At 37.9% G+C, this 24,534-nt stretch overlaps 2 protein-coding genes across 2 annotated transcripts; both read left to right on the plus strand.

Annotated features, from left to right (window-relative positions):
- Positions 1-3,458: 3,458 nt before the first annotated feature.
- On the plus strand, positions 3,459-19,382 carry LOC105392815 (ionotropic receptor 40a). Its single transcript, XM_048629252.1, has 15 exons — positions 3,459-3,677; positions 3,805-3,898; positions 4,012-4,107; positions 4,423-4,559; positions 12,844-13,003; positions 13,291-13,397; positions 13,513-13,606; positions 13,821-13,979; positions 14,311-14,467; positions 14,739-14,971; positions 16,320-16,479; positions 17,054-17,150; positions 17,643-17,787; positions 18,020-18,113; positions 18,386-19,382. Exons 1-15 carry the CDS (start codon positions 3,484-3,486, stop codon positions 18,577-18,579), a joined length of 2,121 nt encoding a protein of 706 aa, XP_048485209.1. The 5' UTR covers positions 3,459-3,483; the 3' UTR covers positions 18,580-19,382.
- LOC125490330 lies at positions 7,084-11,036 on the plus strand. The gene is made up of 2 exons (XM_048629251.1): positions 7,084-7,715; positions 10,787-11,036. Exons 1-2 carry the CDS (start codon positions 7,140-7,142, stop codon positions 10,802-10,804), a joined length of 594 nt encoding a protein of 197 aa, XP_048485208.1. The 5' UTR covers positions 7,084-7,139; the 3' UTR covers positions 10,805-11,036.
- Positions 19,383-24,534: the final 5,152 nt, after the last annotated feature.

Consider the following 24,534-nt stretch of genomic DNA (forward strand, 5'->3'; position numbering starts at 1 on the left):
ATTTGGCCTATTTACTTTCTATACCCAGGCATAATGCTCGTTTAATATTATAAACGCTAATGCGGTACAAAATATGCTCGTATGTATCTATGCAGCTAAAGTGTGTTATAAGTGAAGCTCCCATAAAATTTTACCACATCAACTTCTGGTCAAAGTGAACCACTTTCTCGAAGAAATATATTGTCATTTTAATTTCGATTCGGAAATATTCAACTACATGACTCTCTTATTATGTATGTAATAACAGAATCATGTGGTTGAATATGTCCGAAGCAAGTAATTAAAACCCTCTATAAAAAACGCATTATTTCCAGCAACATTGTGAGCAAAATATAGATGCATTTATGTCCATTAACAAAAGGTTCACCATTTGTAAATATTGTACACTAAGTTTTAAATTAGGTGACGACTGCTGCTGTTATGAAGACATACACGATATTATAATAAAGTCTTCTGGAAGGGGTTTTGTATTTTTTCACGATGCGGCCTTAAATGGATTAAGTAAATGGTTCCCTAATCAAAAATATAGCTACTGCTATACCAAATTATTTGTAAATGACCAAAAAGCTCATATTTCTATCCTTTCTGACTTTCTAGTCAGTATAAATCTTAGTTTTTGGACTCGTGGCCACCGAACCGTTACCAAAGCTCCTGAAGGGAACGACTGAAATTTCATCTCCTGAAAGCTTTCCTCCATTGACTTGGCTAAGTAAAGGACATTGTAGAGCATTGCGTACAATCTATGGGGTGACAATGTGAAGGTGTACCCTCAGTATTTTACTGCCACTTGAATACAAGATAATATTGTACCATCCTTTGAGCACAGAAAAAAAGAAATGAGAATAAAAATTATCTGTTATGTCTATTTCAAAATGAGTGGTCTAGTGCGGTTATGCCAACGGTCGACGGTCGGTATGATGAAATATTCGTAAATAAGTATATATAACATGTGTCTGTCTATGTACCTGTGTAGATATACACTGCCGGGCAATGAAAAAGTTCCACTCACAAAATCCCAAGAACAAACAACCCCATTTTTTTCAAAGATTTAATTTTAAATTGGAACAAAATATAACCGATTGTAGTTAGTTATATCCTGATGTTCTGTTAAATGTACTTCAATGTTGCAGAAGACGGCATTAAGATAGCCTTTTCCGTTTAGAAGTAATTTGGTGCTTTTCTCAGTGGAACCTTTTCATTGCCCGTGAGTGTATATATCAAATGTCCGATAACCATATTACAGGCCCTGCCTAGCTTGGGGTCGGGTGGCCGAGATGTCTCCACACATTATTATTATTTAGAATATTAACACTTTTTTCGACACAAAAACAGCTACAATATACTAAAAATAATGTTAAAGCTAAAAAAGTAAGTAAGTAGCTGCAATAGAAATCGTGTGAATTGCTGTTCAGGGACGAAAAGGATTTCAGACTCAGCATGTGCTACAATCCAGGGACTACATAGCTAGTTTTCATTTCTAAATTAACCTTTAAACTCTTAACTCTTAAAATAGTGTTAAAGTTGTGTAATAGCATTTTGTTTCGCAATATGCTATGATTTATTTTACTCTACAAGTTTTACAATAACACTTCAATAAGCGCAGGGAAAGCTCGCAAAGTGGTATGCGGTCATTTCCGTCCATATTTCGATTATCGCAATAATATTTCACAAACTTATAACATGATTGAACGGGGCTGGGATGAACAGATCTATACGGTTTCATTTTGCCAGAGAAATGGTCCGCTATAGAAAACATGGTTCGTTTCAGTGGATTAAATGAAATTGGCTATCTATGGGACATTTCTCTCTATTCAAACCATCTCTTGTGACATGACATATTGTGTGATTGAGCGGTGAGGGTGAGTAAGGTTCATAAAATATATTATACCACTGTTCTACTATACTATACCTAATAGTATTATCTGCAACGCAAAAAAGTCGGGTTACCGTATCGGAAAAACGAAAAATAAAGCTATTAAGCGATATTGCAATGATCAAACTTTTACTTTAGAATTTTTTTGCCTAGAAATAAAATTAATGTTCTCTAGTCTTTAAAAATGTATCGAACTTTTATGTTAATAATAAAAACTTTAAAAACAAATATCAATTATTAATCAAACTAGTTTTTTTTTAAGTTATAGATATACTCGCACTATCCTATCGTAAACTTTAACCAACTTCTACTATACCTTTATTTCTGTTTTGAAAAGTGTGCAAAATTTAAGCAACCGTCTTTCGCAATAAACACAATTTTATTGAGTTCCAGACTTTCAGCCCTTTCAGGCACCTAAAGGAGTATAGAGTTTCTCTCAACACATCATTTCAACTCCTTTGGGAAGTCAGATATGCCAGTGGAGATATGATACTAGATCTTTATTGTAATAACTAGTGTACAAATATTGTATGCTTATAATTTGAGTTTGATAGAGGGGTAGACAGAAGGCATAGTGTAGTTGTGTGGTGATGATAAGTTGCCTACCTCTATATGAAATACTATACTCTGTCCAATAATATAACTCTGTCCAATCCTCGAACTTCAAAGATTTACTTTGGCTATGGATTCGTTTTAAGCCTGCACCTTGTACTCAACTGTTAATTTCTTAATGTTTTGAATTGTATTTACAATTTTTGTTGTTTACTCGTACAACCAGAAAATGCAAACAATATTTTCAACGTAACACTAAAACCTCACATAAATTTATATCACCCTCTCCCCAACAAACAAATTCGTACACACACCTGCACTTTGCTCTGTATTATAACTTACGATTCCTTAATACCGGAGGTTGCCAACTAAAATATATTACGCTTCAACACTTGAGCTCGTAACACGGTAAGGCTTTCATCCTATCGGTCATATAGACCCTTTGATGGAAATAGCCACTTACCTCGTCAAATGTCAATCCGCACTGACGGGTTAAGATTGGGAAGGCCGATGTGCCGCAAAGATTATTAGAAAATTATGATAGAACTATTTTGTATTTAAATAAGCGATATCATTCCATTTTTGGATTCATTATTTCTAAGAGTAAACGCTAGGAGAAGGGGATAGTAACGAATTCAAATTTCAATATTTAATGGGTGAAGCCCATACTGGGGATAGATATTTCTCAATTTTAATATTTCATTTGAGTTCTAAAATTATTATTTCAAGTTAATCAGGCTATAAATTATTGTGATTAAATGAGTACTGTAGAATTTACGGAACCCATCAATTTCATAGCGGTACAAAACGTCCTTAGAAGGCTGCCGTTCTCATTTATTTACAAGATTAAGATAGAAAATCTATGATAATTTTATAAATAATATTAGATATCCTAAAATAGTAGTCGTCTTATTCTATGGACTCTGAAATCCAGCTGAAATATTTATAACTTCACGTCAAATCAATGAGCAAGGTAACCTTTGAATCAGGTTTCACTTCATATTGAATGCGAATTCCGATCTAAATAGGCAAAGTTCTGAATAACCACCTACACTGAAATGAAACCAATATTGCTGTTCATATTTGTAACTTTCCAAATAACGTTGTGCTATTCGTTTTTCGACATAGAAGAGATAATTGCTAACAAGCTGACACGGCTGCCGAAGGATTTTGCTGTGGCCATTAAAGATATAGCCCAAGGTTTACCAAGTAACACGATAAATGTCGTGAGAGGCAATTCAACAAATTTAAGGTATGGCGTTTTGGGTTTGTATTTTCTTTCCTCTTTAATAATAATAATTCAATCCAATAATAATAAACGTCTTTACTCAAATTATTGTACACCATTTGTCGCCAGTAAATTGAAAATATTTTCGCAGATCCAATGATATTTTCGAGCTGCTTTGTATTCTGAGCGAGCACAACATCCAGGTTCTCAACTTGCATATGAAAACTAAGGACAATAAAGCGATGGTGAGTTTCTCAAAACCATATCAAAATTTTCATAGAAATATGTAGGCAGTATTGGTTCATAATTATTTCTATAGTAACGTGAAATATTTAATCTTTTTTGTTTTAAATTATAGTTTTACAGTTATTTGAAAAAGGCCTTGGATATATCTGAAGAGAGAACCAGTCTTATACTATGTGAACCTTACGAGTGTGAAATTATTCTGCAAGAGGTACGGAACCCTACAACTATGAATGTCGCTGGTTTATTTAGTAAGGTAACAAAAATATCGCTAGAGAATTACTAAAATAATCATGGATAAATAATTTGACAGTTTAACACCCGAATCCGCGTTGTTCTAATATCGATAACTGCACATATACCTAACTTTATCTTAAGGCCTAGCACAGGGTGCTACAAAAGTTTTGCGTCGCGCTCACTCACAACAGTCACAACGCGCGGCTTCGAGAGCGAGCGCGAAAACTTTTGTCACCTCTGTCTTGACGTGCGCGTCTTGCACCCCTAGGCCGTCTGATATTTGTTTCAGCTGACAGACAACAACTTGATCCACCGCACCATAACCTACCTGTTCTTCTGGGCATCGCGCGTTGTGAGCCAGGAGTTCCGCTCCAGCATGAGAGAAGCCATGAGGGTGGCCGTCATCACCAACCCGAGGGAGAGCGTGTGAGTCTGTTACTTAGATTAAAAATATACGAACTAGATGGTGTAGAATGAAGAAGAAAACAAAGCAAAAATTGTTAGAATTATGTTTACTGACTAACCGTTTTAAGCTCAACCTAATGACAATCATTGTACCAATGAATAAAGTCTCAAATATTATAATTATAACCTAAATAATCTAAAATGAGAGCTCATTGGTATGGTTTGTTTGTTATGAATTTATTTTAGTAATGCATCTATTTACACACTCTATACGGGTTCGTTATCGACGACGTTGATAAACTCGTTTAATGCGCGTTCCATCACAGCGCTGTATTTATGGCGAATCAAGATATATTGAAGTTTATCTGTGTCGATAAGGAACCCGTGTAGCGGCAGCTGATATTTTTTAAACTATCGGTCAAAGAAACATTCGTTATTGTGCCTTTCCGTATTTCTAAGATTATGAACTTCGGTATTATAATATAGGTACCCGTTCAAAGGCACGTGATAATTTCCAATGTCATCAGATCGATGCGATGCTAGTGTGGCCAGACACGGCTTATTATGCTAAATATGGGATAATGTTGGCAAATTCCTCACAAGGTACGGCGTTATAAATTTTCGGATAGAATACATGGTGCAGACAAACTGAATCTGAAGAATCTTCCATAAGAAAACTGGAATACTAGTGATAATTTAAATGCTGTACACAACACTCATTACATTCACAGCAAGTAAAAACGTAATCAGGTAGTAATTACAGTAATTTTACGCTTTTAAAACATGGGAAAAATACTGGAATAATAACCGAGTTCATTTATGAAAAGTTACATACGCTTTCACATTAATTAACGACAAACAAACGATTGATTACCTGCCATGTCTCATGAATTTGGGTACTGAAAACAAAATTGCACGAGTTAACGCTATGAAATAAGCGTATTTTATTTAAAACTAGCTGTTCCCGCGAGCTTCGCTTCGCCTCAAAAAGTTTTCCCGTGGGGATTCCGGGATAAAAAGTAGCCTATGTTCTTTCTCAGGGTCTAGACCATATGTATACCAAATTTCATTCAAATCCGTCCAGTAGTTTTGGCGTGAAAGAGTAACAGACAGACAGACAGACACAGTTACTTTCGCATTTATAATATTAAGTTAGGATTCTTTATTTCTTTTCGTTATTATCACCAGCTGATATACCTAACAGTCTACTGCTGGGTACTGGATATGGATAAATGGATGGCCGCTCTCAAGGAATGCCTCGCACCTACCACTCTGACTGCGGTCTTCTTTCTCAAACATATACCAGCGATTTGGAGTGGGCCCAAGGCTTCCCTGGTTCCTTGGTTGTGTTAGGAGTCAAAGAAAACACGTGTAAAATGAAACAGCTATTTTTGCTTGGATACCACTGTTAACCCCATCGAGAAATGTGGTCAGTATGTTTCGGAGAAGTGAATTCGTTGTCGTACAATCATCATACTATTTACTACGTACATAACATACATTTTATATTATTTTAACATTAAACATACTGGATTTTAAAGCCCCCACCTTGCCCATCAGTAATGTCGCCAGTAATGGTCGTCAGTTTCTACCAATTTTGGTTTATTAATGTGCAGATTTTAGTTCAACTGACATGTTTCACTCGTGTCACGGTAAATACAGAGGTAACTCTTCATGTTCCGAATAAAATCGCCTCATTTGGTTATTACTTTATAATGCCAGATTTATATGTAATTTTCAACCGACTACGGCCAAGTAAAAGGAAGGTTAGGAGTTATGTTAGTATTAATGTAGATAAAGTATGTATGGTTTATATACAGTTATATTTATTATAAGTAGTTAGGTAGTAGGTACACCGCCCTCAAATTCTCTTTATTTATATTTCTTTATGTTTAAGGTTTCCTATAAGAGATCGCTTCTAGCGATAAGGCCGCCTTTTGTTCATTGTTTCTAGTTTATAAGTATTGTCTGTGTCAATATTGTAATGATGTGGGTAGCATGCACTTATAGAATAAACCAGTCTAACCCGAGTCACCGTCTTTGATTCACGCCCGTCTTGACATGGCGCAGTCGGTATTAGGAACTAATTAAATCGTCGTGAGTGTTTAAACACGTATAAATCCCGAATATACAGTGGTCGCAGTGATAAGACGTGTGGTAAATTTAATAAAAACAGTATAAATAAATAAGATTAAAAAGTAAATTAGAAAATAAATTCGGTGCAGATTCAAAATGGAAGCCGTATTAAAACCGCCGTTACCATTCCAATTTGATAACAATATTACAAATGTAACCTCGGGAAACCTAAGCAAATCATGGGAAGAGTGGAAAAAGTCTTTTGAAATATACTATCAGGCGTGCGAGTTTTCCAAAAAAGATGCAAAGGTGCAAATTAGTATTTTGTTGCATATAATTGGCCCAAGGTGCAGAGAAGTTCACGATACATTCAAAACAAAATGCACCACAGTCGACGAAGTTTTAAAAGAATTTGATAATTTCTTTTTACCGAAGAAAAACTTAACAGTAGAACGTCACAAATTCTTTATCCGAGAACAAAGGGAATTTGAATCCGTTGAACAGTATGTCTTCGAACTGAATAAGATGGCCGCCAAATGTGAGTTCAAAGATCTTTGTAACGACCTTGTCAAGGACCGTTTGATTTGTGGAATCCATGATAATTCATTACGGGAACGTTTGCTTAGAGAGAGTGACTTAACGCTGAAAAAGGCGTTAGATATTTGCCAGCTAGCCGAACTATCAAGGGTGCAAGCTACGAATATAAATACCGAGGTTTCAGCGCATCACGTGAACGAGATAAATAATAAATGTTGCGGCAATTGCACAGGCAATAGTGCAGGAAATACGGAATCGGTGGATTGGATGCAGCAGGGAGTACGTGAGCGTCGCAGGCGCGGGCGCGGGCGCGGGCGGGCGCGAGGCAGGGCGCGAGGGCGCGGGCACGGAGACCCGGCACCCGCCGCCGCCTCGGCCGCCGCCCCATCGCCGCCGCCGCCGCCTCCTGCGCGATCCTCGCGTGTGTGTTACAAGTGCGGTATGAGTCATAACATGTACCAGTGTCCCGCGTATGGTGCAAAGTGCAATAAGTGCAACCGTTATAATCATTATGCGAAAATGTGCCAAGTATTGTATGAAATCGATGGGAATTCATCCGATCAGGTAATTAATAAGATTAATTCCGATGATTCGTGGTCTGCCACTTTGTATGTAAATAATAAACCTATTAATTTTAAACTGGACACTGGGGCTGACGTAAATGTGTTGCCTAAAAGATATTTGAATCAAATAGGTGTTTTAGAAAGTGAGTTGACAAACACAACTATGAAATTACGTGGATATTCTGGGGCTAGCATACACGTTTTAGGTAAGTGTAGTTTAAAAATTACTCACAAAAATATAACCTACATACTAAAATTTGTTATTGCCGATGTTGATTCACCTGCTATTTTAGGTCGAGAATCGTGTGAGGAACTGAATGTAATTAAGCGAATAATGTCGATTACTCCAAAAAATGATAGTGAAAGGATATTAGACGATTACCCAGATGTTTTTGAGGGTCTAGGTTGTTTGCCTGGCAGTTACAAAATACTTTTAAAAGATAATATACAACCGGTAGTTCATGCTCCTAGAAAAATGCCAATTGCTATTAAAGAAAGTTTTAAAAATAAGTTATTAGATATGGAAAAACAAGGCATTATTGCTAAAGTTGAGGGACCTACCGATTGGGTCAGCAGTATGACGCTAGCTAAAAAAGCGGACGGTGATTTTAGGGTGTGTTTAGATCCGCAAGACCTGAATAGGGCAATCAAACGTGAACATTTTAAACTTCCCACACTTGATGAAATCACATCTAAGTTGTCAGGTTCTAAGGTATATAGCACGTTAGATGCGAAATTAGGATTTTGGCAATTGAAGTTACATGATGATTGTACTGACTTATGTACCTTTAATACGGTGTTCGGTAGATATAAATTTTTAAGAATGCCGTTCGGTATTTCATCAGCTTCGGAAGTTTTCCACAAAAGGCTCCTAGAGCACGTAGATAGCCTGGACGGTGTTTGTCAATTTATTGATGATTTGCTTGTCTACGGTAAAGACAAAGAAGAGCATGATTTACGCCTGCGTAAAGTACTACAAAAATGTCGTGAAATCAATATAAAATTGAATAGAAAAAAATGTAAAATCGGATTAACAGAGATCACATATTTAGGTCATAAAATAAGTGAACACGGAATCTCACCCGATGAATCACACACAGAGGCCATTAAAAATATGCCTGAACCTAAAAATGTTAAAGATTTGGAACGGTTTTTAGGGCTCGTGACCTATGTAGGTAGTTTTGTTCCAAACTTGTCTGATAAAACACACATATTGCGCGAACTATTAAAAAAGGATATCGAATGGCACTGGAGCGAACATCACAACAAGAGTTTCAATATGATTAAGCAATGTTTAATAAGTCCGCCCGTGTTACAATATTACAGTCTAGACAAGCCAGTCACGCTGTCTGTAGATGCCAGCAAGCACGGGCTAGGGGCATGTTTGCTGCAGGGCGGTTTGCCCGTTTGTTACGCGTCTAAATCGTTAAATAAAACGGAACAAGCATACGCCCAAATAGAAAAAGAATTGTTTGCATGCGTATTTGCTTGTGAAAAATTCTATACCTACATATACGGGCGATCCGACATAACAATAGAAACAGATCACAAACCGTTGATTAGTATCATAAATAAACCGATAGTAAACGCACCGCCAAGATTACAAAGAATGTTAATGAGATTGCAACCATATTCATTTAAACTTGTTTATAAGCCCGGAAAATACCTACACATAGCGGACGCGCTGTCCAGGGCAGTTGCCCTCAGCGAGAGCAGCGGCGAGCTGGAGCCGCGTGACCACCTGGAGGCGCGCGCCGCCGTGTGCGCGGTGGCCGTCGGCAACGACCTCACCGATACGCATTTCCTAGCTATACAAAAATATACTCGCCAAGATACAGAGTTACAATCGTTAATAAAAATTATAAAAAATGGTTGGCCGGTATCGCGATCAGATGTGGACGCGTCACTTCGTTGTTATTGGAACATTAGGGACGAGTTAACGGTAGATTTTGGATTAGTATGGAAAGGCGCGCGCATAGTTATACCTAAATGTTTACGCTCAGAAATGTTACGTAACATACATATAGGCCATTTAGGCATCGAAAAATGTAAACAAAGGGCGAGAGAAATAATGTACTGGCCGAACATGAACTCGCAACTTGAGGACATGGTATCTAGCTGTCAGGCGTGCCTAACACATAGGAAGGCTAACAATAAAGAAACATTAATGCAACATGACATTCCTGAACGGGCATGGTCCAAAATAGGCGTTGATTTATGTCACTATAGGGACAAAATATTCTTGATAGTAGTAGATTATTATAGTAAATTTATTGAAGTTATAGAATTGCAATCCATGATCTCCACAACGGTGATAGACCAGTTGAAGGTAGTATTTAGTAGGCAGGGCATAGCAGATATAGTCATGTCAGATAATGGACCGGAGTTCAGCAGTGAAAGCTTTAGGACATTTTCACAAATGTGGAAGTTTCGGCATGTAACATCCTCGCCGAGATATCCTCAATCGAACGGACAAGTTGAAAGAGCTGTACAAACTGTTAAAACAATGTTAAAGAAAACTACTTTCGATGGGTCTGACTTCCGTCTAGGACTTTTAGAATATCTAAATACACCAATAGATCACACTTTGCCGTCGCCTGCTGAGCTTCTATACAGTAGAAAACTTCGCAGTATTTTACCATGCTCATTAAAATTATTAAAACCTAAATGTCATACAAATGTTATACCATCATTAAAACGTCGCAAGGAACAGGAAAAGAAATATTTTGATATTGGCGCTAAAGATTTACCTCCTCTTATAGTTGGTCAAAAGGTCAAAGCATGGGTAAATAACTCTTGGAAAAACGGTACAATCAGAAATATAAAAGGGCAGAGATCGTATGAAATTGAAATGGAATCGGGAGGAATAATGATTCGTAACCGTAGACATATTATAATTGACTCAAGGGTCTGTAATAAATTTCAAGGATCAAGTAATGTCGGTCGGAGTAGTTTACAATATGATGACATTGTTATCAGCAATGGCGAGTCCCCCCCGCGCAGCCCCGGTGTCCAGATAAATGAACCTGTTGTAAACAATGCGACTGACGCTTATGTAACTCGTTATGGCAGGACGGTGAGGCCTCCTGAGCGATACGGATTTTCAACGCCACAACTGCACACTTGAAATACCTACCAATGTAGTTAAGAAATCTATACATTATAATAAATAATAAAAATAAAAAATATGTACATATTACATAACATAATATGATATTTAGATGAATGAATGTCATTGTATTGTAATTTACCTACTTAATTTATTGATGAAACAATTTTTTTTAAATTATTAATTCATAATTATGATTCGTAATTTTGTGCATGTATCAATATACCTACCTAAATACAAATAATTTGAACTGTGTATATAATGTATGTGTCGCTGTCGACATTCTAGAAGTGATTTTGTTCTACATATTTACAGTGTATTGTACGTCGGATACCAATTTTAGTCATGGTAAGGTACCTAGGAACCTACCTATTCTCTGATAAAACTGTAACATTACATTTATGTGTAATAATAATTGTGTACTCTGTAGAATGAAGTGGATCTATAGGTACTTATGAGCTAGATCATTATGATTGTTATTGGAGATGCCTATGCTTTATTCGTATAATTGTATCGTCTACTTATTTTTTTTAAAGAATTTTTCATAGAATTACAAGAATTGCATGACATTTACCTAACATTGTTAATATTTTAATAGAATTGCATGACATATACCTAACATTGTTAATATTATTACCATGTTAAATTTTCTTCTTATGAATTTATTGTTTTTATGAATACTTATGCTTTGAAATTCATACATTTATATATTATGAAACAAACATGTACTTATCCTCCTTCACTAGGTAGAAGCAGTAGATAAAACATAAGTACAGACCTAATCTTTGTTTGCTTTTGTTAAATATAATGTGTACTCGATTAGATTCAATTGATTCTATCATTATTAATTCATATTACTTATATATCAATGTTTTTTGTCAATATTGCGAAATTTGTGTTTATTACATGTAAACAGTCGGGATTATTGCAAATATCCAATTGTAACTATTTTTTTGTTTTTTTTTCATTATTTTTTTTGAAAGGAGAAGGATGTCAATATTGTAATGATGTGGGTAGCATGCACTTATAGAATAAACCAGTCTAACCCGAGTCACCGTCTTTGATTCACGCCCGTCTTGACAGTCTGTATGTTTTCATAGTTGTGGTGACTAATAAAGTTATATTGTACTGTATTGTTTTGTTAAATAACATGAAGTATTCTTGCTAGGAATTAAAAAGTCTTTCTTTCTTGTCTTTTGAAGTATTTAGGTAATTTGGATTCTTGATTTGGATTCACTTAGATATTCGAGATGAGTTTATACTACGTCTTCCACGGCCCCTTAAATACAAATGAATACACTTAGAATACACTCACAAAGGCCGCCGCTTTAATAAAATTGTTCCAACAACCCGCTACTTCCGCTTCTTAACCTCAAGTGACAACAACAAAGGTTGGAATTTCCCAGCAGGCCTAAACACGATTTCTCCGCATTCGATCATGTCGATTTTTCTTTAAATTACATTTTCCTCCATACAACGGCCCAATAGAACGTTCAATACAACACAAAGCTTGCGGCAATCACGTACTTGTATAATTCAATTTGAGCCTCAGCCCAATTGCGAGTTGGCTGAAGAAAATTTTTATAAATAAATAATACAATAATAATACCGCTAAGAAAAGGAAAAAATGTGTTTCTGGGTTAAATATTGTATTTTTATCCTCATTTGGTATTTATAGGATTGATTCTAACTTTGTTTGGTATTGTATTTTTAACTTTGTCGCTGCATCTGTTAAATTTAAGGAGGATGTTAGTGGAGACTCTCTTCACCTCTGGGGTGCCATAGGACTGCAACAACAACATCATCATTATCAGCCTATAGTCATAGGCCTCTCCCAAAGCACGCTACTGAATCATAACCAGCCACCTTTTCCAACTCGTCACCCCATCTAGCCAGAAGGCGTCCCACACTACGTTTGCCTAGTCGCGGTCTCCACTCCATCGGTTATCCGTTCAACAACAACAACATATTACTAGAAAATGCGCCTAATGCGCTTCCTAAGTTTTCCATACTTTGACAGATTCAGAGTGTACTACAACCAGGCGTCTCCAAACCAGCTGAACCACCTGTCTCTGGTGAACTGGTGGGCGGGGAGGCTGTATAAGTCCCCGGTGCTGCCTCCCGCCGACCGCGTCTACCACAACTTCAAGGGACGAGTGTTTGATGTTCCGGTTTTGCATGTGAGTGAAGGTTCTGAACCAAAGGTTCTTTTTATGACTTTATAACAGGCTGTAATTTATCAGGGTAATTCGCCAGTGTCCGATACAGGGTGCCATGAAACTTTGTAACTTCACTTACTGAGCAGCTTTAATTATCTGACCAACCCTGAAAACGCAACTGTGAACCAAATTCAGGAATGTTTTTATAGTAAAAGTAGTCATGTGTTGAGTACATTAAAATTCCACCTGTATTTCAACGTTACTGTATAGCACTAAATAGTAATATTTTATCCTTATCTCCTTCTCAGGCTCCTCCATGGCACTTTGTGAAATACAACAACGACTCCACGATCAACGTGACTGGAGGAAGAGATGATAAACTGTTGGCGTTGATAGCCAATAAGCTGAATTTTAGGTGAGTCTTGACCACAAAATAAAATTTAAAAGTTTTTAAAATGAAAAGCGCTAAATATTTGTTAAACACTGTCCAAATATTAGTAGTAATGTCACCAGTAATATTACTTTTTCAGATATAAATACTACGACCCTCCGGAAAGAAGCCAGGGCTCCAGCATTTCCGGTAATGGCACTTTCAAGGGAACACTGGGTTTGATTTGGAAACGAGTAAGTTACCATAAATTATGCCAACTTTTTATTATCTTAGATGAATTATACTTTCCATTCTCTTCATCTCTGATAGACACAGATAGACTTTTGGTTTCGGTTATTATTATAGTTAACTATTAATAAAATACCGTAATCTTATCAAATCCTTAAAGACACATATACAGCTCTACATAGTTCTTATTTCATCAATAATGCCATAAAATGTTTTCAGAAAGCGGACTTCTTCATCGGTGACGTGACGATGACGTGGGAGCGGCTGCAGGCAGTAGAGTTCTCGTTCCTGACGCTGGCCGACTCCGGGGCTTTCCTCACGCATGCGCCGGCCAAGCTCAGTGAGACGCTGGCCATCATTAGACCTTTTCAGTGGGAGGTGAGGACAATGCTAGCCTGCTGCAGGCTAGCAGGCTGTAGGCTGCCTACATGCAGTTGCATGAAATATAATCTATACGAAGTTAACAATACTACTTATGCGTATACTAGAATATATGAAAGGTAGCACCAAAGTTTGTTAAAAATTGTTAGATTACTTTTAATTGTAAAACTACTATGTACACATATTAAACAGAAGTACCTAACTATCTACTAGTGTACCGCAGCCGCAGCAGAAAATACCTACTCAGTACAAACGACAAAACCCCATACGTAGGTACATATACATATTATTATAATATCTAAATTTTTATAATATTATGATTTATCAGGTATGGCCTCTGCTGTTAGCCACTCTAATAGTGTCGGGCCCAGCGCTGTGGGTGGTGATCGCGGCTCCCTCGCTGTGGCAGAAACGGAAGGACCAGAACCTGCTGACACTCTTGAAGAACTGTTGCTGGTTTACCACCACTCTGTTTTTGAGGCAATGTAAGTGAACTTAGAAAACACTAAATATGTTTAAGTATTCCAGTCTAGTCTATTACTGTCGTTTAAATATTATTTAACAGGGCCTGAAGTCCGCTAAATTCAATTAAATGTAAACACCAGGAAATTTCATATTTGATAGGCAAATATGTCATACATCTATAATTTAGCAGACTTCCGGCCTTGATTTATTACTTATGAGCAATTTCTCTTGATATAATATGTATAATTTTACTGTTAACTGTAGCTACATAAAAGAAGGCCTTTGTTTTAGCATCCAGCAAAGAGCCGTCAAAAACCCACAAAGCTCGCCTAGTCTCGGTCCTGGTGTCCCTCGGAGCTACTTATGTGATCGGAGATATGTATTCGGCTAATATGACCAGTTTGCTGGCGAGGCCCGCTAGAGAACAGCCAATCGGCACCCTGCAGGCCTTGGAGGAGGCCATGAGAGACCGCGAGTATGAGCTGGTGGTTGAACGACATAGCTCTTCGCTTGCTATATTGCAGGTTTGTGATTGAGTACATCCTTTTTCCAACACCCTGTATATTACTAGCGTAAGGACAGAGCCAACCGCTCAAGAAAGTCAGGTGGCCCCAAAATCTCAAATATCTGACATAAATAAAATTGTTTGCGTGGGTGAGCGGATTTTTCTGAAGGGCACATCCGTTGTATTATCAGTTCAATCATCACATTCTTAGTTTAACATCATGACAGCATATTTTTATTGAATACTAGCTGTTCCCGCGAGCTTCGCTTCGCCTTAAAAAGTTTTCCCGTAGGAATTCCGGGATAAAAAGTAGCCTATGTTCTTTCCCAGGGTCTAGACCGTATGTATACCAAATTTCATTCAAATCCGTTCAGTAGCTTTGGCGTGAAAGAGTAACAGACAGACAGACAGACAGACAGACACAGTTACTTTCGCATTTATAATATTAGTTAGGATATATTATATATACTGTGCTACCACAAAAAAACTTTAAACACTATTTAACTAGAGTTTAAAACGAAATTTGACAGGTGTTGTAGGCGTTTGACAGCGCTAAACATCTGTTAAATACTGTCTAAGTTTTTGTGGTAAGGCCCCAAGTCTTCATCTAGACATTGTAAAACAGAAGGTTAACAAAAACAGTCAAGTAGATGGGTAAATATACCTATACAGTATCACGTTTATGTTTGTGATGCATTAAAAACATTGCCTTGTCTTCGTGAAGCTATACCACGGTATGTAATCTTGGTCTGAAATTTATGATCCGTAGTAACAGCTCCGAAATCGACTTACGTAGGGAGGTTGTAAATTTTAACAAAAACCATTAAAATTACACACATTCACCAGAATGTCTAACCACTTTTATGGCTCAGCTTTATTTTGATTTTGTTGCCTTCAATAAATTTTAATGATACTTTAGGGGTTCTGTTCAAACATTAAGTACACCTACGCTGTAATTTATTTTAATACCTTAGTATTCTAGATAATGGTTAGGGTTCATATAAAAAAAAAAATAGAAAGAATATGGCAGGCAGTATAGTTATCAAACAAACTAATCAACCTGTGGGTTAAGCTGTGCCGTGATAGCTTGGGACGCCATAACATCGACGACCTAGCGGTCTGGAATTAGGTACAAAGACATTATATATCTAGAATAAGATTATAGTCAATGCCGACTGGTTCCTAAGCGTCACTCTAAATCGACGAACAATCAAATTGTCACGCATAGTCGGCACGCTACGAGATAGAGCCCTAATAAGCGCTGCAGTTTTGTTTATCCAAAGTTTCATAGCGCTGCGTTGCGCATCATTGACCAGTAAATCTTCTGCTGTATATATTCTGTCCTAATTATTCTCTCTCTCAATCAGAACGGGACAGGTGTATACGGGCGTCTCGCTCGGCTGATGCGTCGACAGCGTGTGCAGCGCGTGCGCAGCGTGGAAGTGGGCGTGAGGCTGGTGCTTTCTAGAAGGAAGGTGGCGGTGCTTGGCGGCCGCGAGACTCTGTACTACGATACGGAGCGGTTCGGTGAGTGACTGACAATAGTTTCTTAATGAAAATAATTTTTGTTCCAAGGCTTTTGAGGGGAATTTTTATAATATACGTTTTCTGTGGTACTATCATACTGGAGTGTCAGAACGGTGGACCTTTATTTTTTGATTTAATATTTTATAGCACAAATATGACATATAAGTGTACAAATGGTGCACTAAATGCTAAAATCATTTTGTACAGGAGATACAGGTAAGAAGGTAGAAAGGTGCAAAAAAATAAGAAAGATAATTATGAAAGCAGGTTGATAGGAGTTGGCTTGATAGCTTAAAAGAAGATGAACTTTACTGCTCAGAAGATCAATAATACCTAGAATAAAAAATAGTAGGTATAAAATTCAAGCAGTAATTTTAAATACCGACCTACAAAAAGATAAGAATAGTCGGGGAAATAAAATAATATAAAGAGATCGATTCAATGGGTTAACAAAGAATTCACAGGAATATGTTTAGTATGCATTGCCAATAAAAGAGCGAATTAACTGCAGACCTCCCGAGCAAAGTAAAGGCTGATTTTTACCTCCTTTGTTTAATTTAACTCTGCATTACAGGTTCACACAATTTCCATATGAGTGAGAAACTCTATACGCGGTATGCTGCAATTGCTCTACAAACAGGGTCTCCTTACTTGGAAACGTTTAATAACGTGTGAGTGTTTAGTTTTTATCTCTATTTATAGAAAAGTAAGTTGATGCTTATAAAATCTCCAGTGACGTAGGTACAAACTGTATTACTTACTTATTTTATCCGTTACTACATATTTTATTTTATTTTTTTTTATTTTATTTTAACATTTTCGTGGAGAACCAACAGCATTTTGTTAATAACTAAATATTACTTATTAACATATAACAACTAGATGCCATTAACAGGTTATATGTTTTAAAAGTTTTAACTCTTTGTAAACACTACAAACAAAATAATAATTGTAGTTCGGATAACAATATACGTAAAAACATGTGCCGAACCTGCAATTTAATGGCACTTCTCTACCTCTATTATACAGGATAATACGTAAAAACATGTGCCTAACCTGCAATTAAATGGCACTTCTCTACCTCTATTATACAGGATAATACGTAAAAACATGTGCCGAACCTGCAATTAAATGGCACCTATGTATCTACCTCTATTATACAGGATAATGACCCTTTTCGAAGCTGGGATCCTTTCGAAGATGACCACAGATGAGTACAAGAACCTTCCAGAATATTCTAGAAGGTCAGATCCGGTGACGGACAGTGATCGAGACCCTGGGGATGTCGACTCCAGTGCACAGTCAAGCGTAAGTACCTAAATATGAGTACGTGATTTGAAAATAATTTTATTTACTTCAAGATTAGGTACGAGATTTCACTGTTTATTCTGTGCTTTTAAATCAATAAATTCGGTGTTTCGGAGCATGTTTATGAATTGTTCATAGCTGTAGTCCCTAAAGAGGTAGTCAGAGGCCAGAGGTGACTAGCAAACGAATTACACCAGCACAACATCTACCTTATGAAGTTTTTTTTCTACAGGTACAGCCGGAATCTTCCCGTGGTTTGGAGCCGGTGACTCTGCGGATGCTGCGAGGTGCCTTCTGTCTACTCGGTATCGGTCATGGATTGGCATGTCAGTAATCTAACTAAGTATTTTGCTGTTCCGTTCCTGATCTTCGACTAATTGCAATCACGTTTGCCTACTACTGGGTTAGTGTTTTCACACATATTTTTTAACTTACATTGTACCATGCGGTCCAGTGTAGTCATCGCACTGGATTTGAGACCTTCGTCAATTCTATGAATGATATCATTGATTTTATTTTTTATTAATCAAACCTTACGGGCGTGAGCGTGTATGTATGTATGTATGTATGTAATCAAACCTTATACTTTCTCCCCCAGTGATAGCCCTGATCACAGAGATCCACTGCTACCGGCGAGCGCAGAAGCGGTCGGTACTGGCGGAGCTGCAGAACACAAAGAGTCCCGACGTGGTGGCGGTGGCCCGGGCCAAGATCATCATGAGGCGGGCCGTGCGACGTGCCACCAGGGTTGTTGCCGTCAACTTGGATAGGGCTTTTGGGCCTTCGTGTTGAACATTGGATTGTAAAAGCTGTTGTATTAATTTTATTCTTAGTAACACGTCTCAAGTTTCACTTTTATATGTTGTTATTATGTATTAATATAGCTATGTACGTCCAGCGCGTCCTGCGTAGGCAATGACTACTAGTCATGCAGTGACTAATGCTATTCTAATGGGCTAATTCTTTTCCCCCGGTAACATACCATTAGTTTATTAATTTTTATGGACATACCCTAGTCCAGACTAGACGTAGACTAGATTTCTCGTTTTAAATATTTCTAAATCTTAAAACCTTGAATGCATCATATCCGCATGTCAACGTTTTTTTTAATTAATGTTTGATATTGTCTGTTCTACTATTTTAATGGCGAAACAAAATGTTCGTAACAATTAATTTCGCAGGCCATTTTTTTACACCTCACCATTGAAGCGGACAGCTATGGCAAATAAAAACAATCATTTAGGTAAAAAAGGGCTTTGCGCAGTAAATCATGTGCGAACCAGTTTATTTGTTTGCATACGTTCCGCTTTGTTTATTCAAAACCCGAAAATATAGCTGTCGGCGAGTGTTTTGAAAAAAGGCACTAGAAAAGCGTGCAAAAGTTACCCCGCGTTTTGTTTCGCACGCTTTTAAACGAAACTTGCTTTTTCCGCTTTGGCCGGAACTGTTTTTTTTTCTTTTGCGCTGTTTTGGTGACAAGCTCACCGTTTAACTAGAGGCAGTAACTTTTGATTTGCTGCTGTTTTAATATCATAGTTTGTAAAGAGTCAGGTAAATAAAGGCAACGCTTGGCCAACTTGGAGTTTTCTTTTACGTGGGAATGCAGTAAATTCAACTAGTTTTTTTTCCTAAATTTTTTCGGTAAGTTTATAAAAGAAAAAAATATTATGTTAACTGTAGATGTGGATACTACTTTTTTATCCCGGAATCCTCACAGGAAAAGCATCACTTGCGGGCCGAAGCTAGTTTTAGAATAACTCTTTGCCATGGCAAGAATCCGTGTTCAGATTAAACATTCCAGCGCAGGACATGTCCGGGACGAGTGTCCCGGCGACAACGCGTCTTGCCAATTACTACATTTTTTACTCCAACAGAAACAGATTGGTGTTAACAATGTTAGAGAGAGATAGATGTTGGTCAAATTTACAATAAATCGAGGCTGAATTAAGTAAGTATACAAAATACTGATTTACGACAAGTACGCACCAATACATGGTGTTGCAAAAGTGGTACATCAAGCCGGAAGGGGGTGACTAAGGGGGTGATAATACCCTTTTTGCATCCCTTATACATATATTGTTCTTCTACGTAGGTAACTATAACTAGACAACACCTCAGATGAAGCCTAGTAGAGCAGTAAGGCCCGGCCCGGGTCTCCTATTTACGCCGTAGATCGCGTCCAGCGTCACGCCGGTAGGCCGCGTCACAATGCTCATTATGTCTACGCGCCAACGTCGGCGTGTGAGGGAGACAGCATCAGTACATTTCTATAGTGAGCATCGTGACGTGGCCTACGGCGTGACGCCGGTAGGCCGCGTCACAATGCTCATTATGTCTACGCGCCAACGTCGGCGTGTGAGGGAGACCGCATCAGTACATTTCTATAGTGAGCATCGTGACGCGGCCTACAGCGTGACGCTGGGCGCGACCTGCGGCGTAAATAGGAGACCCGGGCCTAAGTTTGTGGTTTTGACGCGCCACGCTTACACCTAATACCTAATCGAGCAAATAGACGCATGTTTACATACAATGTTGTCGGAGTTCTCTAGCACCAATTAGTTTTGAACCCTCGATAGTGGGCTTTGGCACGTTAAACACATGTACAAGTCGGCTTAAGGAAGTACGGTGCACATTAACTCTTGTAAGACTGTGTTGGAGTGTGGCTACGGAAAATGTAAAGTTGTCTTATTATTATAAGGCGGAAATGTTTTTATATTCCTGAGTGCCAATTTCTCCATTCTCGGTTAGAGCATAACCAGGGAGTAGTGGTTAACTTTTGACACGTCTGTCATGAATTTTATATGGAGATGACGTTTAATTTATAAATCAATGTCGGTTAGATAACCGACAGTGAAGAAATTGGCACTAAGCGTTTCAAAGTCGGATAGTGATAGTCGTTCTGAATTTCAGTAATATTCAGTATTAGTTTCATGCTTTCAGTCTTTGTTTTATTGGTTATATTATTCTTATACTGGCAATATACCTATTGGTCAGCAAAGCGATGCCGCGTGCGATATGTAGCTAAATACATATGAATCTAAAACTAGTTCTTCACATGGAACTTCGTTTCTACATCATACATTTTATAATTATTTAGGTAATTCCATACTGGCTATTGTAAGTTCGTAGCTCCATCTCCAAGGGTCCATACTAACAACGGTCGACGTCGGTGTCTCGCAAGTAAGACTACCCTGCCTTGATTAATTTCGGCTCTCGCATCTGTCTTCTAGCGGCGCCATTCAGCCCGGTATGCGGGTCTCACTTACATTAGTTACAAACTTTAATATAGGTATTCCGACGTTTGACGAAAAGGGCACCGTTATTACCTAGTGGGTGGGGTCCGGTGGGCCGGATCCGAAATATTGTTGATAACGAGGGTACGTTTTCAGGTTCGGAACGTAGGTACTTTGTTTTAGACACAGGATATAATTTCTAAGTGGGAATGTATCAGTCTATAATAAGATTCTAATGTTTTATTATTATGTATGGATTATTTGATTATTCTAGAAGTGTAACTCCTGATAACCATGACCTAAGGTCAGTTATAAATAATTGCATTTTAGATTCATTCATTTTAAGATTACCTAATTCAGATTAGTCTTACTAACACAACAGTTTTCATGTGGATATAGCGCAAAAACCTATACAAAAACTCAATTTCTCTAAACTACCCAATCTGTCAGGCAAAACATAGTATACGTTCGGGTAAAAAATACCACTATGCACATTACAAAATCTCTTTGGGCTGATCCATCTTGCCTGCTCGGATCAATGTGTCGACCAGACAAGGGTAGGACGGGGTGGGTCTTCCATCTAGTCTCAAAGTAACAAATAGGGGAACTTTCATTTTTTTCTAGGGACGCGTATTCAGAAATCGTGCTATGATCGGACCGTGGTAAATTTTTTAATAAAATATCTTGTAGTGATATTCCAATTATGTTTTTCCGTGAGATAGTACCGTCGCGATTCCTTTACTAGTAAATTGTTTAAATATCTAACACTAGCTGTTCCCGCGAGCTTCGCATCGCCTTAAAAAGTTTTCTCGTGGGAATTCCGGGATAAAAAGTAGTCTATGTTCTTTCTCAGGGTCTAGACCAATGTGAACCAAATTTCATTCAAATCCGTTCAGTACTGTTCCCGCGCGCTTCCCTTCGCCTTAAAACGTTTTCCCGTGGGAATTCCGGGATAAAAGCAGCCTATGTTCTTTCTCAGGGTCTAGACCAATGTATACCAAATTTCATTCAAATGCGTTCAGTACTGTTCCCGCGCGCTTCCCTTCGCCTTAAAAAGTTTTCCCGTGGGAATTCCGGGATAAAAAGTAGCCTATGTTCTTTCTCAGGGTCTAGACCATATGTATACCAAATTTCATTCAAATCCGTTCAGTACTGTTCCCGCGCGCTTCCCTTCGCCTAAAAAAGTTTTCCCGTGGGAATTCCGGGATTAAAAATAGCCTATGTTCTTTCCCGGGGTCCAGACCGTATGCATACCAAATTTCATTCAAATCCGTTCAGTAGTTTTGGCGTGAAAGAGTAACAGACAGACAGACAGACAGACAGACAGACAGACAGACAGACAGACAGACACAGTTACTTTCGCATTTATAATATTAGCTAGGATTTTATCCTGACAATAAAAAGTACTGTAATTAAATTCTAATTTTTAGGTTTCTTTGTGATGTACACTAGCGCGATAATATATAATTTAACGTATTATTTATATTTTTTAACTAAAAAAGTCCCTCTACAGTTGTGTGAAAAGGTGCTCTGTACCGTTATCATCGTCGAATCAAGATAAAACAGAATTTCATTTCTAAAGAAATGCTCTAGAGACTTTTTAATGAGGACTCGGGTGAATATAACCCCATTACATACAGCCTACAGCTACAGCTAGATACATGAAGGATCATATCCATTGTACATAGTAGCATATACTCATTTAGTTATCTACCAGTTACAATAAGTCTGAATAGGTTTATTGTCACATAAAATGTTAAAATATACAGGGTATTGCAAAAATGCTATACTAAGCCGAAAGGGGTGTCAATCTGAACAACTATTGGTCTGCTTTTAGCAAAAAAAAACTCTATAGTAACGTGACCATATAGAAGTTTTCCAAGCATAGTAGTGAATTAACCTATTATTCTGCTATCTGAGTCAACTTTATAATAATGGGCTTCATTATAAAAACGTTTGCTCGTTCAAAGCCCGTTTTCAATCCACTATTAAGTGGCTAACGAAAAGTACACAATGTCGGAACTTTAGCCAAGTTGTTTGTTTTTAGTACACATGAGGCCACGGAAACTAGGAAACTTTATAAAAGAATCCTTGTTGCTTGAAGTCACTGAAGCTTCTTCGTGATTCCCACATAGGGGCAGGGGCGTAATTCTTTCTTAGCGTGTCAATAACAAACATTAGAGCTTTCGATAGGCTATACCTAGGGTACAAATTATTAGACATGAGACTGATGAGTCAGCGAAGGGCAGTCGCTGCTGACTAGCCGTGACTAGAGTACCCAGGGGAATCACTCTAGCTTGCGATTTACGAAGTCATGGAGCGGTTAACTACGACTCTTATCTCATTGTATTAATAAATAATAAATAATAAATATGTGGGGACATCTCACACACGGCCATCCGACCCCAAGCTAGGCAGAACCTGTGTTATGGGTGTCGGACGGCTGATATATCTACACAAATACATAGATAGATAGATACTTAATGTAAATATCAACACCCAAGACCCGAGTACAAATATCTGTCTTTAAACAAATACCTGCCCCAGCCGGGAATCGAACCCGGGACCTTCGGCATAGCAGTCAGGGCCACTAACCACTACGCCATTCGACCGTATTAAAGGTACCGATTCCTTGAAACTATCTTCGTTCGTTTGTTTTTCAGCTCGTAGCCTCCCCAAGATCGTAACGTGATGAGGCTGCTTCTGTGGACCTAGGCACGGGTTGTTTGTTGTTAGTTCTATTTAACTGATCATTTTTTTTCCTATCTACCTATCTTAATACACTCACGGCAATACAAAGGTTGCACTGAGAACAGTACCAAATTACTCCTTAACGGAAAAGGCTAGCTTAATGCCGCCTTCTGCAACATTGAAGTACATTTAACGGAGCATCAGGATATTACCAAGAAAAAACAATAATAATATTTTGTTCAAGTCTTAAATTAAGAGTTTGAAAAAATTTGCTTTGAATGGTGTTGGAATTTTTTGAGTGGAACGTTTTCATTGCCCGTGAGTGTAAGATATTATGGTAAGACACATACTCGTACAGAAGGACTAGCACAGGGCGCATTTAAGACGTGACAAAAATTCTCCGTCGCGCTCGCTCTTGAAGCTGCGCGATGTCAGTGAGTGCGATGCATAACTTTTGTTGCCGTTGCCCTTCAGGTGATTGGCCATGGTTCTGTCTTTTTGTAATAAAAGTCATAATTTCAAAAGCAAATGTAATTTAGGCCTATCGATATGTTTCATATCTAACATAACTTATTATCCATCATCCATCCATCATCAGCCTATAGCAGTCCACTGCTGGACGTAGACCTCTCCCAAAGCACGCCACTGGATCTTTACATTTATATGATAATTCATTGAATATGGTATGCATTACATCCTGTAATATCTACTACAACATACCTTCCAATATACCGTCCGTCCGGGTAAGTCAATAAATTAAGCCAAATAGCTCAACCGCGCTCACTTCGATATTTTAAGTGCATTTTAAGTGCATGTAAATTGA

Source organism: Plutella xylostella, chromosome 22, assembly GCF_932276165.1.
Source record: "Plutella xylostella chromosome 22, ilPluXylo3.1, whole genome shotgun sequence".
Lineage (NCBI taxonomy): Eukaryota > Metazoa > Arthropoda > Insecta > Lepidoptera > Plutellidae > Plutella > Plutella xylostella.

What these genes read in the sequence shown, in the direction of transcription:
- LOC105392815 (XM_048629252.1), top strand. Translation starts at nt 3,484, where the DNA reads ATGAAACCAATATTGCTGTTCATATTTGTAACTTTCCAAATAACGTTG. An exon ending in TGGGTTTGATTTGGAAACGA is followed by an intron (nt 13,607 to 13,820) that starts GTAAGTTACCAT and finishes AAATGTTTTCAG; the next exon opens with AAAGCGGACTTCTTCATCGG. An exon ending in ACTCCAGTGCACAGTCAAGC is followed by an intron (nt 17,788 to 18,019) that starts GTAAGTACCTAA and finishes TTTTTTCTACAG; the next exon opens with GTACAGCCGGAATCTTCCCG.
- LOC125490330 (XM_048629251.1), top strand. Translation starts at nt 7,140, where the DNA reads ATGGCCGCCAAATGTGAGTTCAAAGATCTTTGTAACGACCTTGTCAAG.